The sequence below is a fragment of the Meleagris gallopavo genome, chromosome 2, assembly GCF_905368555.1.
Source record: "Meleagris gallopavo chromosome 2, MGAL_WU_HG_1.1, whole genome shotgun sequence".
Classification (NCBI taxonomy): domain Eukaryota; kingdom Metazoa; phylum Chordata; class Aves; order Galliformes; family Phasianidae; genus Meleagris; species Meleagris gallopavo.
Window position 1 is genome coordinate 91779402 of NC_139405.1, and position 14385 is coordinate 91793786.

Below are 14385 nucleotides of genomic sequence, written 5' to 3' on the forward strand. Positions count from 1 at the left end.
ACAATGTTTGTTTATATGAATTTTATGTATTAAATGGGTTACAAGTTATTAATAATCACTAAGAAATGTTCATATTCTTAATTTTTTGTTTCTGTGCCTTGCTTTTACAGACTAAAACTGGTATTGCTTTGTTGTATGATGAAGTATCTGAAAATGCTCATGACATTCGACTGAAGCTCACAAAAGAGGTATTAACAATTCAAAAACAAGATGTCGTCTGTGTTAGTGGAAGTGATCGCAGTGCAAATGTAAGTGCTTCTATATCTCTGTGCTTTCGACTGCACTTTGTTTTCTGTAGTGATCAGTTTATGGTATTGGAGTGCAAGAGAATTTATTGAGTAATAGAAGTATGTAATGTGTCACATGGCTGCAATATATTGTCTGTGCATTTAAGTGTATATCATTATGCCAGTGATATTTAAATGTCTTGTGTATAAACTTTCTTTCCTGGAAAAGGATTTTAAATTCTATCTTGCCCAGTCCCTGGCTAATTCTTGAACGAATCATCATAGGGTGATTGCATCTGAGGAAAAGTTCTATCAGATTTGTGTTTGTATTTATCGTCACTCATTGATTGTTCATAAAGAAATAGGAAGGAATGGTTAATCCAAATCTTCAGTTGGGATTATTGAGATTTGTGTTGGTTCATATTTTGATACACTTTTCTCCTACATTTTGTAGATACCCTAAATAGTATTTCCAGGTGGAAGACAGGACAGGAAGACAGGCTCTGAAAGGGTTAGTTCAGTGTAGGCTATCTTTGTCAAACTTTAATGCATAAAAATGGATTAAGTCATACCTTGATGGGAATATTTGCTTTTCCTATATTATACCTAATCAAATAAAAACTTTCGGAAAATTAGCATTTGAAGTAAAGGCCAATTAAGATAAGCACTGTGTATTTTACAGTATGTGGATTACTCAGGAGCTCAAAAGCAGAATTTGAAATCAGGCTGAAATACATGGTAGTTCTTTTGTGACATTTTTGGTAACTCTGAAGTTTTAAATTTACAGCTATACACATGCTAGATTCAGAAGAGATAAATGCTTTATATTTCACGTGGTTCAAGAAAATCATTTTCATCTCTCCTCTGTATGACTCAAAATATTAATGGAAAACTGTAACTTGAAAGTCAATTCCATAGCGGTCACAATCATTTTTTCTTACTGATTCATTCTCCTTTCTATACTTATTATTTTTTAGTTACTCATAGTTAATCTTTATCTGGACATGACCATTTATCACAACAGTGCCTTTGTAACAAAAATAGAAAGTAATATGCTTGTCTTCTTCCTGGAGTGATGTGGAACAGGTAGGAAGAATACAGAAATGTTACTCTAAAACTAAAATCTTTCTCCTTAAGTAGGATATATGCATGGACAAAATGAAGAAGTAAGCCCTGTATGTACTTGTGATAATATTTTTTTTCTCCTGCCAATATTGTGAGACAGCATTCATGGAATGCATTTGATGTGTTTGTTTCCACTCCTTCTTTTGCTCACGGATTCATTGACCTTGAGAAATACTGAGAACAGGGTTTGCAGATGTTTAACTGTTGGCTCCATGCATTTCTGAATGCTGAGGGCTGGCAAAGGTGTCAGTTATCGCAGGTGCTACCTTGGTGGTTTGGACTTTCAGCAGTACAGATCATTCCCAAGGATCTCACACTAATTGTGCAGATAAAAGGCTGTCTCTGTAGAATGCTCATCTTTTACTGGTGTCATCTTGATCTTTATTTTTTCATGTTTTGCCATCTTACATTCATATTTAGGTACTATCTTTACGCACAGAGAAAGCTTTGTCTTTGATGAGCAGTTGTAAAACTTGTTTTCTATCATTTTACTTGGAAGTAAAGTATAGAGAGAGGGAGGAATGTCGTTTCTAGAATTCAAGATATGTATTGAGGAAAATAGTGTAGAGGCAACTGACTGTTCTCCTCAGTATTTAGCTTTTTCACAGTGTATGTCAAAATGTGATTCAGTAATTTTGGCTTGGGAAATCCAAGCAGTCCATGCAGATCTTCATGACTCAGTGTTATGTTCAAAATGTTCAGACTCATAGGAAAAAAGTCTGTAAAGTTGGATCAGCACCCTTGAAGCAAGAAGATATTGATAGAAATGGTATATTGGAAAAAAGAAGAATTTTTTAAATTACATTCTGAGTATTTTTGGCAGAAGTTTCTTTTTTTTTCTTTCTTTTATGAGTAGTTTAATAACACTTACAGAAAAGAATCAATTATCAATTAAATGAGCACCAGGGTAAGATCTATTTTCAGTTAAAGGAGAAACAGAGAGGCATTCCTTTTTATCCTTCTCATAATATGCTTTTTCTGAAGAGTATGATTTTTTAATAACTTTTTTGTCATTTAATATGTTAAAATTAATTTCTTACATATTCGCGGTACCTCATTCCCTTCCTTACTACTCTGTCTATCCTTTTCCTGTTTTAACCGCACAGTTTTGTGCCTCTCTTCCTTTCATAAACACTTTTCTCTTTTAATTTGCATTTTATTTTGGTCTCTCTTTTTCTGCTCTAATTCCACTTGGAAAGTTAAAAATAAAGAAAGAAATAATTGCATCTGGCTTTTTACCACAATCAGTCCCTCTCACAGAGCTGAATTGTCTCTGACTTGATCAATGGTCAGCCAGGTTTTCAGTAGGAAGAGAAGTCTTCAAAAGATTATGTGAGGCAAAAGGATTAGAATGACAAAACTATTTGTGTTCTACATGCCCAAATTTCTGGCTTTGCAAGTCCTCTCTTAGCTAGAGTTGGGCAGAGTGAAGTAAAGTAGATGAATAAGATCTCTTTGAGCTGAACCATTCCAAACAGGGAGAAAAAACTGGATGATTTTTTAAATTAAAAAAATAGAATGCATTAAGTGCTGTTTCAATCCCTGGTGAACTACTATGACTCTTTTCCTTTATAACTCAGATGCTAATAAGGTCACAGAAAAAATCTTATTTTAGCAGAGCTCTACAGAAAAGACATTAGGGGCTGAAGTTTATTTTTTAAGCCAAGTTGCATTTCTGTCTAGGTAACTACTGTTACTACTGTGTTTGCCCAGAGCCTGTTCTGTCACCGCTAGTATGCATATATGTCCAAAATAATTTTTAAAAGAGCTTTTAAAATCAGCTAATATTTACATTTTTATCTATATTTTGAAACATCAAGTGAATGATTAAAGGAAGACTCTTCCTTTTGAAACTAAGATCATTTGTATAGAGAAAATGCATTATTTAACTATTTGTTATTTGTTTTCATGTGCTGAAAAGCTGACCTAGATATCTACAAGATAACAATCAAGCACTTCCTTAGGATTTTTATTATGAAAGATCATAAGCTTCTGTTGCTGTCATTTTGAGAAGAGTTAAGAGTTAGTATCACAAAATAAATAATAAATATGAGTATTCATCAGCATGATGAAAAACCTCAAACCTCAGTAATAAAGATAAAACGAATAAGTAGCTTAAGTTAAAAAGACTAATAAATGTAACAGCACAGTGATGCAGAGGGTACTACGGATGTGCCTGAAAGAAAGTCTCTGCCTGAGTTGTGTAAAGAGTCCAGCTGAAGGTAAGTTAACATACCAGCAAGACAGAAGGAAAGGCAGCACAACACTGATGTTACTACAGCTGTGTCCTTTATTAAAATTTCAGTTTTTCTATTGTACATGGAGACATGGCAGACTGTAAAGATTGTTAAATTGCTACTGTATACATTGTGAGAGCTAGTTTAGCAGTTTAAAGTCTTCAAGAGCTAGTAGAAAAATAGATGACTGCAATAGAGACATGAGCATTTCCAATTATAGTATGTTAGATACTAATGGGTGCCAACTCTGCTCTTCATCTTCTTTATTACATCACCAGCCAACATATGAAATGCTGCACAAAGTGAAGGTAAATGAAGTTATTCAAATAAAGAACAACTGCTAATTTCTGTTATAGGATGCCTTTTTATTTAAAAGAAAGAAGTAGGGAAAATGGAGCATAAACATATCTTACCATTGGTTCCAGTATATGTTATTAGTAGCTCTGGAAATCCAGATTTGTATTATCATCTGTACTGTCAGTCACAGAATAATTTGGATTGGAGGGAACCTCTTAAGGTTATCTGATTCAACCCACTGTTCAGTGCAGGTTTAACTACTCAGGCAAGTTACTGAGGGCTTTGTCTATTGAAGTTCAGAACATTACCCAAGATGGAACTTCCACCACCTCTCTGGGCAGACTCTTCTAATGCATAACCATTTTTGCTGTGATATTCTTTACAATCATGCTCAACTGCAATTTTTTTAGCTTCAAATAGGGACATGCTTCTTCTCTGTTTGTTGTGCATCTCTGAGAGCAATCTGGTTCTGTTTTCTATATAATCCTCCTTTAGGTTAGCAGGCTTTGAAACTAAAATGAGTGACTTCATTTTACTCTAAAAAAAAGACTCTGAGACTTTGATCTACAGTAATAGAGACAGTTATAATAAGATAAACTGATAAAAGTATCTTATTATACTATATTTATTAAGAATTCTCTGCAGCTGTCCCAGATCTCAGCTAGCATGTGAAACGATTTACTTTATCTCCATACAAAACTCGAGGACTACTGGCATGCCTCAGTCAGTTATTATAGATGCATTCTTCTTGTTCCTTTTTGGAAAAGGTTACATACTGAGCAATGCAAAAAGTTAAAAGTTTCAGCTCTCTCTTTTCCATTAATAGTAATCTTTTGCTTTTTAGCTACGTGTTCTTTGTAGTCTGCTTCTTCTTCATGGAAGTGTAGAATTAGGCATCACAGGATGCCATGGAGTATTAATTCATACTTTTCCTCTCTTTTGTGGGATTTCTTGGCTTATATTTCCACTGGCTCCATAATTCCACGTCCAAGAAGTTAAACTTCAATACTAATTTAATTATTCGTAAGGCTGTAAAAGACTCTTAAAACTAATGGACTTAGCTCTGAAATTTATACAACATTCTTTGAGCAAAAAGCTTTTCCTAAAGGCTAGACATGTTATAACCAACAGAAAAGCAATTATTATTTCTAGTAAAGTTGTTTGATTGACACCCTACCCCCAGTATAGTTTTATGGAAAAGCTGTTATATTGTTTATTTGATTGTTTACCTAGTTATCTGATCCTGTTTTTTTACAGTTCCTGTCAGGGCAGTATTAACAACAGATATGCCACATTATCTGGCCAAATCAGCTAAGTGAAATTTACTTTTTCCTCGTGCTCCACTGACTGTTTTGGATTTTTGTTTACTCATCTACTCATCGTCTCTTTAATAAAGGCTGTGGAACATATGGTAATATAATTAGTAAATGTAATGGCTAAGGAAGTGATCAAAACTCATTACTTTCCAGATTCTAGTTTTCTTTGACCCTGGACTACTGTGTAGTGGAAGAAGGAATCTCTGTATTCCAGTCCTAGATGATGGCACGGTAATTCTTCTGACATGTTCCACAATATCTTTTCATGCCAATATAAGGGTGCTTGGTTCTAGCTGTATCATCTAGATGTCTAGATTGTTAGATAGAGTCATTAACCAAAATCCGTCACCTTCTGCTGTTAAAGTTGCTGTATGCACTGTCTTATGCATGTTGTTTCTTCTGAATTCTGCCTGGAAAAAATCTTGTTCAGGCCTCTCCTGCAGTTTAAAATCCATGTTTCTAGGAAATGAGCTAGGAATTGACTCCATAAAAGGTGGACTGCAACCTTTGCTACAACTGGGAAGGTGAAAATGTGCTACCAATCAGTGAGAAGCGAAGGTTGTGTGAGTAGAAGTGGGAATCTTGGTACATGGCAGAATATTAAACACATGCAGCTTAGATTGCTGAGGAAGCTCCAGGAATAGTGAGAGTGAGCTGAGAAAATCCTCATCTGTGCTCTTCCCTATCTTTGTTTAGGAGACGACTTCCTGAAAGATTTCACATATTCTTCCTCTGCATCCTCTTTTGTTTCTTTTGGATGTACAGCAACCAGCAGGAGCTCTGCATTTTGTGGTACATTCTACTGGATCTCACATTCTCACCAGATCTGTTTCTTCAATAATTTTTTTTTTTTTTTTTTATCTCATAACTTCCTTTTGGAAGCTTCAGGAGTTGCTGAACAAATGAAAGATAAGATATGGCTGGTATTTTAAGTACCTATCTTCTTTTCCCTTCTTCCATCAGACCATATCTTCACTAGCATCCATGTGGGACAGTTTGTAGACTTCTCTTTTAACTCTTCCTATTCCTCTTTCTTGCTTTGATTCTTCTTTTCTCCCTGCGTGTTTCCCCAAGGGTTTGGATGACTACCTCTGCTCTTATGGACATTGTTTACTAAGATAGGCTTTTATTTCTGTTTTTAACCTGCCATGTAGTACCTGTACTAAAACTGTTACCTTACTTTCAACAACTAAGGATACTTTTTGAGGCTACTGTCTCCAATAAACAATAGGTAGAACACTAGTGGAAATAAAGATTATTCATCTGACAAAAATGTACCCAAAACAACGTGGTAGTAAGTGAATGGTTTCTTTGCTTTTGTTTTCCTATCATTCTGTTTATCCAGTTACACTGTTTAAAGGTTTGTTTGTGTTAAGTTAATAATAGCCTATTGTTGTTGGACTATGGGGACTAGATGGGCTCAGGTACCAAAGAAATTTAGTGATTGCTGTGTTCAGTGTTGATGAGTGACTCAGCATGTAGGTCCTGCAGTGGGGAGATGCTCACTCCAGACGAGTAGCCAGCAAAGTGATTCCTCATGTGACCTTCCTGCCCAGTGACAGGACAGTCCAGATGGATGCCTCTAGACTTGGCACAGTGATCTTATATTGATGAAGTGAAAGAAAAAAAAACAACAATGAACCTTGATGAACTTTGTCTTACAATCTATTGTAGCCATTGTGAATGAGCTTGTTTCTTAGAACATTTTAAACAAACAAACAAACAAAAAAGATATTCTGATGTTCCTTCAGTTTGATACTTGGGAATAGTCTATTTTCTTGCATAATGAAAAATATTGAATAAAATTTTCTTGCAGACTGAAGGAAATACGGTGCATCTTTTCCAGATGTATCTATTTATATCAATGCATGTGTAGTGCTTCAAGCACTATTTCTTTCTGAAATCCCATTGTTCATTAAGATCATTTCTAATGAAAGATCTTTTTCCACAAGTGCTAGTCTTATTTTTTAACAACTTGGTAATAAAGATAAAATAGTCAGGCATTACAGGGGATATAAAATCTTGTTAAAAATCTAACTAACAAAAATAAGGACTGTAATTGCCTTCTCACATTGCCCATTAAGCACCAGTCATGCCATTGCATATGAAGGAATAGAGATATAAAAGACCTCTCCAGAGGTAAACTTTTTACGTGTAGACTATGGCTGTCAGTATCTTAGGTTTGGTCAAAATTATTTCTGCTATTCATATTTTTGACAGCTTTTTCTGCTATGCAGTTGTTTGTAAACATGTTATTGTTCCAAGATACAGACCCTGTTGCCGAGCTATATACACTGATGAGTTATAAAGCTGGTGGATTATGATCTAATCTCCTGCAGAGTAAATGTTACTCCATGAGTGGTACTGTCTTTGGAATGAGACAAAAGTTTTACTTGGGTGTGTTAGGCAGAATGGATTGTTTTTCATACTGGCTTTTAAGTTCTATGTAGTGGAGCAGAGATAATTGTGACAGTTGGCAAAGTAAGAGTTGGAACAGGTGATTGAATTAATTCAATTTGAACCATGACGTTCAGGAAGGTATGTCAGTAAGAGCAATCAAATAGGTTTCCTTGGGCATGTTAACTAGTTGAGAAGTTGTTTTCACAGATCGGGAGATATTACAGCTGAATCTGTGATTGAATAAGATTGCTTAGTGATAAATGTAAAGAGATTATTTGAAACACCACAGAAAAAAATTTCTGAAGAATGCAAAGAGTGAAGTATCCGCCTTGGAAGAAAGGAAATCATCTTATGTATGGGAACTATTTTTTAGTTCCAGTTTAGTTTCAGTTTCTGTTTTTGTTTTGTTTTTTTTGTTTTTTTATAAGGAACATTTCCATTGGCCAAAACATCCAAGATTTATGTTTGTTTAAATTTCATGCACTGTATAATGCAGCATTTTTATGAAAATATCTGTTGATAATCCATATCCTTGGAATATATATTATTATAGCACTACATAAAACTGTTTAGAATACTATTTCAAATTACAAATTCCATTAGTCTTCTATATTTAGAAAAAATCGTAGTTCTAATTGGACTTCTGCAGTGAGTGTTTATCTCTGTGCTTCTCTTCAAAAAGATTCCTGAATTGCAAGTTTTGGGAGGAAATGAACATTTTATAAAGTTTTGTTTAATATTTCTATTAGTGATCTGGATGAGAGGATAGAGTGTTCCCTCAGTAAGTTTGCAGATAACACCAAGTTGGGCGGGACTGTTGTTCTGCTTTGAGAGTAGGAAGGCTCAGCAGAGGAATCTGGATCCGCTGAATCAATGAGCCGACTTAGCTGTTATTGCATTCAGCAAGGCTAAGCTCTGGGTCATGTGCTTGGATCACAACAACCGCATGCAACACTACAGACTTGGGGAAGAGAGTCTAGAAAGTTGCATAGCAGAAAAGTACCCAGGGGTGCTGGCCATTAATTGACTAAACACGAGCCAGCAGCATGACCAGGTGGTCAAGAAAGCCAGCATCATCCTAGCATCAACAAAAATGATGTGGCCAGCAGGATTAGGGAAGGAATTGTCCTGCTATTCTCCAACTCAGGATCTTCTGTGATTCTATACTTTGTTTAATCCGTGAGTACCTTTAAGACTACGGTGAATGCTGTCGAACCCTGGTGATTTGGTACTGTTATTTAGTCACTTTGCTTCTGAAATGATTTCAAATTCAGATCTGTACCTCCTTTATACTACAATGAATGCTGGAGGAATTTTTCTTGTCTCTTTTACACAAAGCCCTAATAAAAAGTGTTATTTTATCTTTCATTCCTCTGAGTATACCTTTTATATCTTGATCATAAATCAGCCCTGTGATTTCTTAGGCAGACTTCTTGCTCCTAGTAGATTTGAAGATTTATTATGAATTGTAATTCTTTTTTGTAGCTGTTGAATTTCTCACTTCTGGTACTGCTTGATTCTGTTTTTCACTTTATTTGTTTATATTCCTGACTTTGTTTGAAGATGATGTCTACCACTCTTTTCTTCTAATAACCTTTCAACCTCCTGCCTGTTTCCCTTTTTGCTCAGTTAAGCCTTTCTAATAAGTACCATTCAGTAGCTCTGTGCTTCTAGTGCGGTAGCCTTATGCTGCCTATGAAATTTTAATTTTCTAAGCTGCCCCCCTTTATTCTACCTTTCAGCAAGCTTCCTAAGTTTGTATGCTTCCCTTTTAGAGATCATCACAGCATAAATGTTGAATAGTAAGAGCATAGCAGTTCCATTACAGAGTAGTTTTTCAACTGTGAAAGTTTACACTGTATCCTGCATGCTTAAACAGTAGGGCAAGTATTTAGTCTAGTCTTGTGAGGCTCCATGAAACAGTAACTGATAGAGACTGTTATTGTGCTATGCCCTTATGAGTATTTGATCTGAAACTATGCAAAGTCTGTTATCAGTGTTATATTTCATATTCCAATTGCCTGTCTTCATGTTGCAGTCATTGTTATCCTAGTCATTAATGCAAATTCTTAAATCCGTGGAAAATGTTTTACTTCTTGAGGTAGTTGGCTTACTAGTTTTGAGCCTTAAGTTCTCTTTAGCACACAGCATTCACTGTGCTCGTTATCTAGCCTATATTGCCTTTCTTATATAATTTACATATTGTTATAGTTTTTTGTTTTTTGTTTTTTTCCCCTACATCTCCAGAGTGTTTACACCTCTCTTTAGTTCAGATTTGGTATAATTTTGATTTACTTACTAGCATTCTGTTTTTACATTTCCTGTAAAATCACTGTAACTATCCTTCATTTCTGGATATAGAATTTTTCTGTTTATATCCATAATGGATGCAACACAATTGCACTAACTTCTCTCTTATAAACTTTTCTAACACTACAGTTTAGAACTTTAGTTACAGCATTTCTGTATTTTAAGTACAAGCAGTTTTGGTACTTTTATAGTCCAGATGAATTTGGTGCTTCACATACAGTCTCCCCTTATTTCAAAAATACTCAAGTTTCTGATGAACTTGAATCTGTACTCCTGGAGCCATTTCTTTAAGGTAGGCATTGAAACGTTATCTCCCCAGCTCTGCAGGGACTACTGGGAGAATTTTGGAGGACCCTACTATAGAATTATATGGCTCTGGGTTCCTTACTGCTTTGTTTTCATCCCTAAGGTTTATTTCCATTACAACTGTCTAACATCTCTTCTTTGAGAAGGTCTTTCTCACTGCAAGGAAATATGTTTACATTAGTTTTACCTTCCTAAAATGAAACTGAAATCATGCATCATGTTCCCTTTTCCTGAATTAAAACAAACCTAATTCTGGCAAGGTGGGTGTTAGGAAAAACAAACAAACAAACAAAAAATTACTTGTGGACTTCAGCTAATTAATGTTTGTCTGACGTAGTGAAATCATAAAATACCTAAACAAGATATGTACATATAAAATTGATATCGTATATGAACTCTGGTATAAAGAATAGCAAAACAAAATCATATAATCATAGAATTACCAGGTTGGAAATGACCTGCAAGATCATTTCCATTACCAATGCTACCACAAGCACTAAATCATATCTCCTAGCTCCTCATCCAGATGCCTCTTGACTTGCCACGGATGGTGACTCCACCACCTCCCCAGGCAGGCATTCCATTGCCTGACCACACTCTGAGAGAAAAAGTTCTTCCTTACGTCTAATCTAAACTTCCTCTTGTACAACTTGTGGCCATTTCCTCAGGTCCTGTTTGTTGCCTGGAAGAAGAAGCCAAACCCCTCCTCATTACAGCCTCCCTTCAGGAAGTTGTAGAGTGCAATGAGGTCTCTCCTGAGCCTCCTCTTCACGAGACTAAACAATTCCAGCTGCCTCAGCTGCTCCTCATAAGACTTGTGCTCCAGACCCTCGCCAGTTTTGTTGCCCTTCTCTGGACACATTCCAGGGCCTTTCTTGTAGCAAAGGGCCCAAAACAACACAGTACTCGAGGTGCGGCCTCACCAGTGCTGAGTAGAGGGGGATGATTACTTCCCTGCTCCTGCTGGCCACACAATTTTACACATTCAGGAACTGCCATTCTAATTCTTGAAAGGTGTCATTATATGCACTATTGTTCAGTATGTTGCAAAAAAGTTCTTTTAGCTCTGTAATTATTATCAGTGGATGAGCTGATATTATTGCGTTGTCAGTCACCATGATTTGCACATTAACGAAACATCGAATTCAGTGTACTATTAAACGTCTGATAGGCTGCTACAGAAAGATATCAATAAACGTTTATCTTCTTTATGCACTTAAACATGAAATGCAAGAAGATAATGCAGACAATCACAAAAAGTCTTTTAGCATATGCTGCAAAAATAGCATATGACTGAAGATAACGATTAGAAGACAACAGTGTTTGTGATGGAAACATGAGAATAAATATCATGTGCGAGCCTGATAGCAGCTGAAGAAGATAAATTATGAAAACATGCATCTCAAATCTCTTCATAGTTTTCTCATGAAAGCATTTGTCGAAATAAAGCAAAAGTAAGTGAAAATTTCTTTTTAGGAAGAATATCACGTCAGTGGTAGAAAAATATATTAAAAGTCTGCATGTAGAGTTCATTGACCAGCTATGTTCTCTGTGTTAAGGAATTAAATAAATGCCTATGAATCAGTGTTGAATGGTACTTCAGAACAGAACTTGATCATATCATTTCCAGGGTACCACTGAAAATTATTATTATTATTATTTTATTTTTTTTAAGTAGAAAGCACTTTAAAGCATCTTCTGTGCCTATTCAAATATTGTGTTTTTACCTAAATTTATTTTTTTCTGCAATTTTTTAAAGCACAGAACTGTTACACTTCATAGACAACCAGTTGGTGGCTTGGGCTTAAGCATAAAGGTATGAAAAATGTCTTCTTTCTTCTCTTATTTTTTAGTTTGACTAGTTCACTTCAGCCTTGATTGTGGTCTCATGACAGATATGCATCTTTTACAGGGTGGTGCTGAGCACAAAGTGCCTGTCGTCATATCAAAAATGTTTAAAGACCAAGCAGGTAAAACATATATTTCTGTTATTTAAATGTATAGTACTGTAGTATACATGATTTCTTTTTAATATCAAATGTTCTATAGACTAAAAATATATTTATGACTCATTCCAGCATCAGTGTCTTTAAGCCTTTCTTTAAATGTCCAACTTGTCTTCTGTGTTGAATTTAAAATCTGTAATCTGTCCATGTCTTCAGGAACTGAGCTTGAAATTTTCCTGGTAAGTAACAGCTCCCAAAAACATACATTTAACTGCAGTGAGACAGTTGTGTAGTAGACAAAGCATTTAACACTATTTGTGAAAACAAAATTATGACTTAGGAAATGTATCAATACACTTAAGTTTAATAACCCAGAGAATAAAATAAATAAACTGAACATATTTTTTCCCCACACAGTAACGAATGACTTTGCCTACTTGCAAACAGAAGGTGATTTCTAATGGTAATTATGAGCTGAAGGGAGATCTCATGGCTGCTGCAGCTCTTCTCAGGGAGCAGAGGGCAGCACTGAGCTTTGCTCTCAGATGATAGGGACAGGGCCTGAAGGAATGTCATGGAGCTGTGTCTCAGGAGTTGGGTTGTGGCAAGTATTAGCAAAAGGTTCTACATCACTGGATGGTTGGAACAGGCTCCCCAGGGCTGTGGTCATAGCACTGAGCTGCCAGATTTCAAGGAGTGTTTCGACAACATAGGGCTTGGATTTTTGGTGGTCTTGGTAGAAGGAGTTAGACTCAGTGATCTTATGGGTCCCTTCCAACTCAAGATGTTCTATGATCATGGTCATTACACAATTATATGATTCTAATGCTTTAATTTTGCAGGAAACAATCTGATAGTATTATTTAAGGGAAAAGAAGTATTCTGTGCATATGTGCATTCTTTCTCCCCATATTTACATATATGCATATTTAAATACTAATATATATATGAAGGGATATAGGAAAAAATATCCATGTTGGATATAAAGAGAGGAAATTTTGAGTGTGAGAGTGACAGTTTTATCTCCAACTGCATTTTGGACAGAAAATCTGTGTGTTTATAATGGGAATAATTTAATAATGGATTTTCATTGTGTGAGTACTAATAGTGGTGAATCTGATAAGGTAGCTTCACAGGTGACTTTAAGATTTGAAAATAGAATTTTACTATGAGGGATTTTACTAATTTAGCTAAACTTATGTTAGTAAAATTCTTCCTACTGAAAAAAATTTTGATTTCTTAAAATATCTGATAACTTGCTACCTTTTGTGAAATTTAATAACTGTTGTATGGCAGTACTGCAAAGTCATGTTTCCAACTATATTTTGGATACAGTGCTATTTTATAGTTCCAAAAGTGGAGAGTATAATAGGATAAAGAAATTGTTTCTTGTTTTATACTTGTACAAATTTTATACTATCTAAAGTATTTAGAAATATTTATGTCCTCTTTAAATTTCCTAAATTCTGTAACAGTGGTGGTATTAAATACTTCAGTTACAGTTTTGACTTGCTTACAGACTCAGCTGTGACGACAGTGTTTATAACAGAATCACAGAATTGTAAAGGTTGGAAGGAAACTCTAGAAATCATCTAGTCCAACCCCCTTGCCAAAACAGGCTCTCATGTTCAAATGAATGTCATGGACCACTCTATTTGATTTGATTTTCTTTCATTATGACTGTTCTGTAAGACAGAAACTTGCACAAAAACTCAATTCAAGAGCTTAGCTTTATATTTCTGAAGGATAAGTAGTCCTTCAGTACTAGAGACTGATGTCCCAGTGTATTGATAATTGCAATAAAGACTGTCCTGAATTTTCTCTCAGCCTCTATGCTTCTCCACAGGATTGAGGAAAAGTGAGTTGTGCTGATGCTGCTGACTCATCCCTGAATTTAGGCACTTTACGTTCCTCTGTGGATTCTGTCTTCCATTCTAACAAAAGTTATGTCTTTTTCATATTGACAAAGCTTTTATTAAAGTTAATTTTAGAGGGACAGAAGTCCTGTCCCAGACTGAATGAGAAAAAGTAAATGCAAACATGTTTATTAATTCTAAATGAAAGTGATATAATTAGCCTCAGAGTCATTTTAAAATCACTTCACATAAAAAATCACTTCCAAAGGTAGGATTTTTTTCCCTCTTGCTCATGTGTCCAGTTGTCCTGTTGACTCAGAATATTAGCTACATTACTAATAATCTCCCAGCTTTTTCTTTTGAAA

General features: G+C 35.3%; 1 protein-coding gene across 2 annotated transcripts in view; it reads left to right on the forward strand.

The window, feature by feature from the left end:
- The window catches only part of SNTG2 (syntrophin gamma 2), a 247484-nt gene that overhangs the window by 110132 nt on the left and 122967 nt on the right, over nt 1-14385 (forward strand). Inside the window, exons 2-4 of one of the 2 annotated variants that reach the window (XM_085217961.1) lie at nt 111-248; nt 11978-12034; nt 12131-12188. In XM_085217961.1, coding sequence (XP_085074087.1) covers nt 111-248; nt 11978-12034; nt 12131-12188 — 253 coding nt within the window. Of the gene's footprint in view, nt 1-110; nt 249-11977; nt 12035-12130; nt 12189-14385 lie in introns of those variants that run through there. The other variant, XM_010707897.4, reaches the window with a different exon arrangement.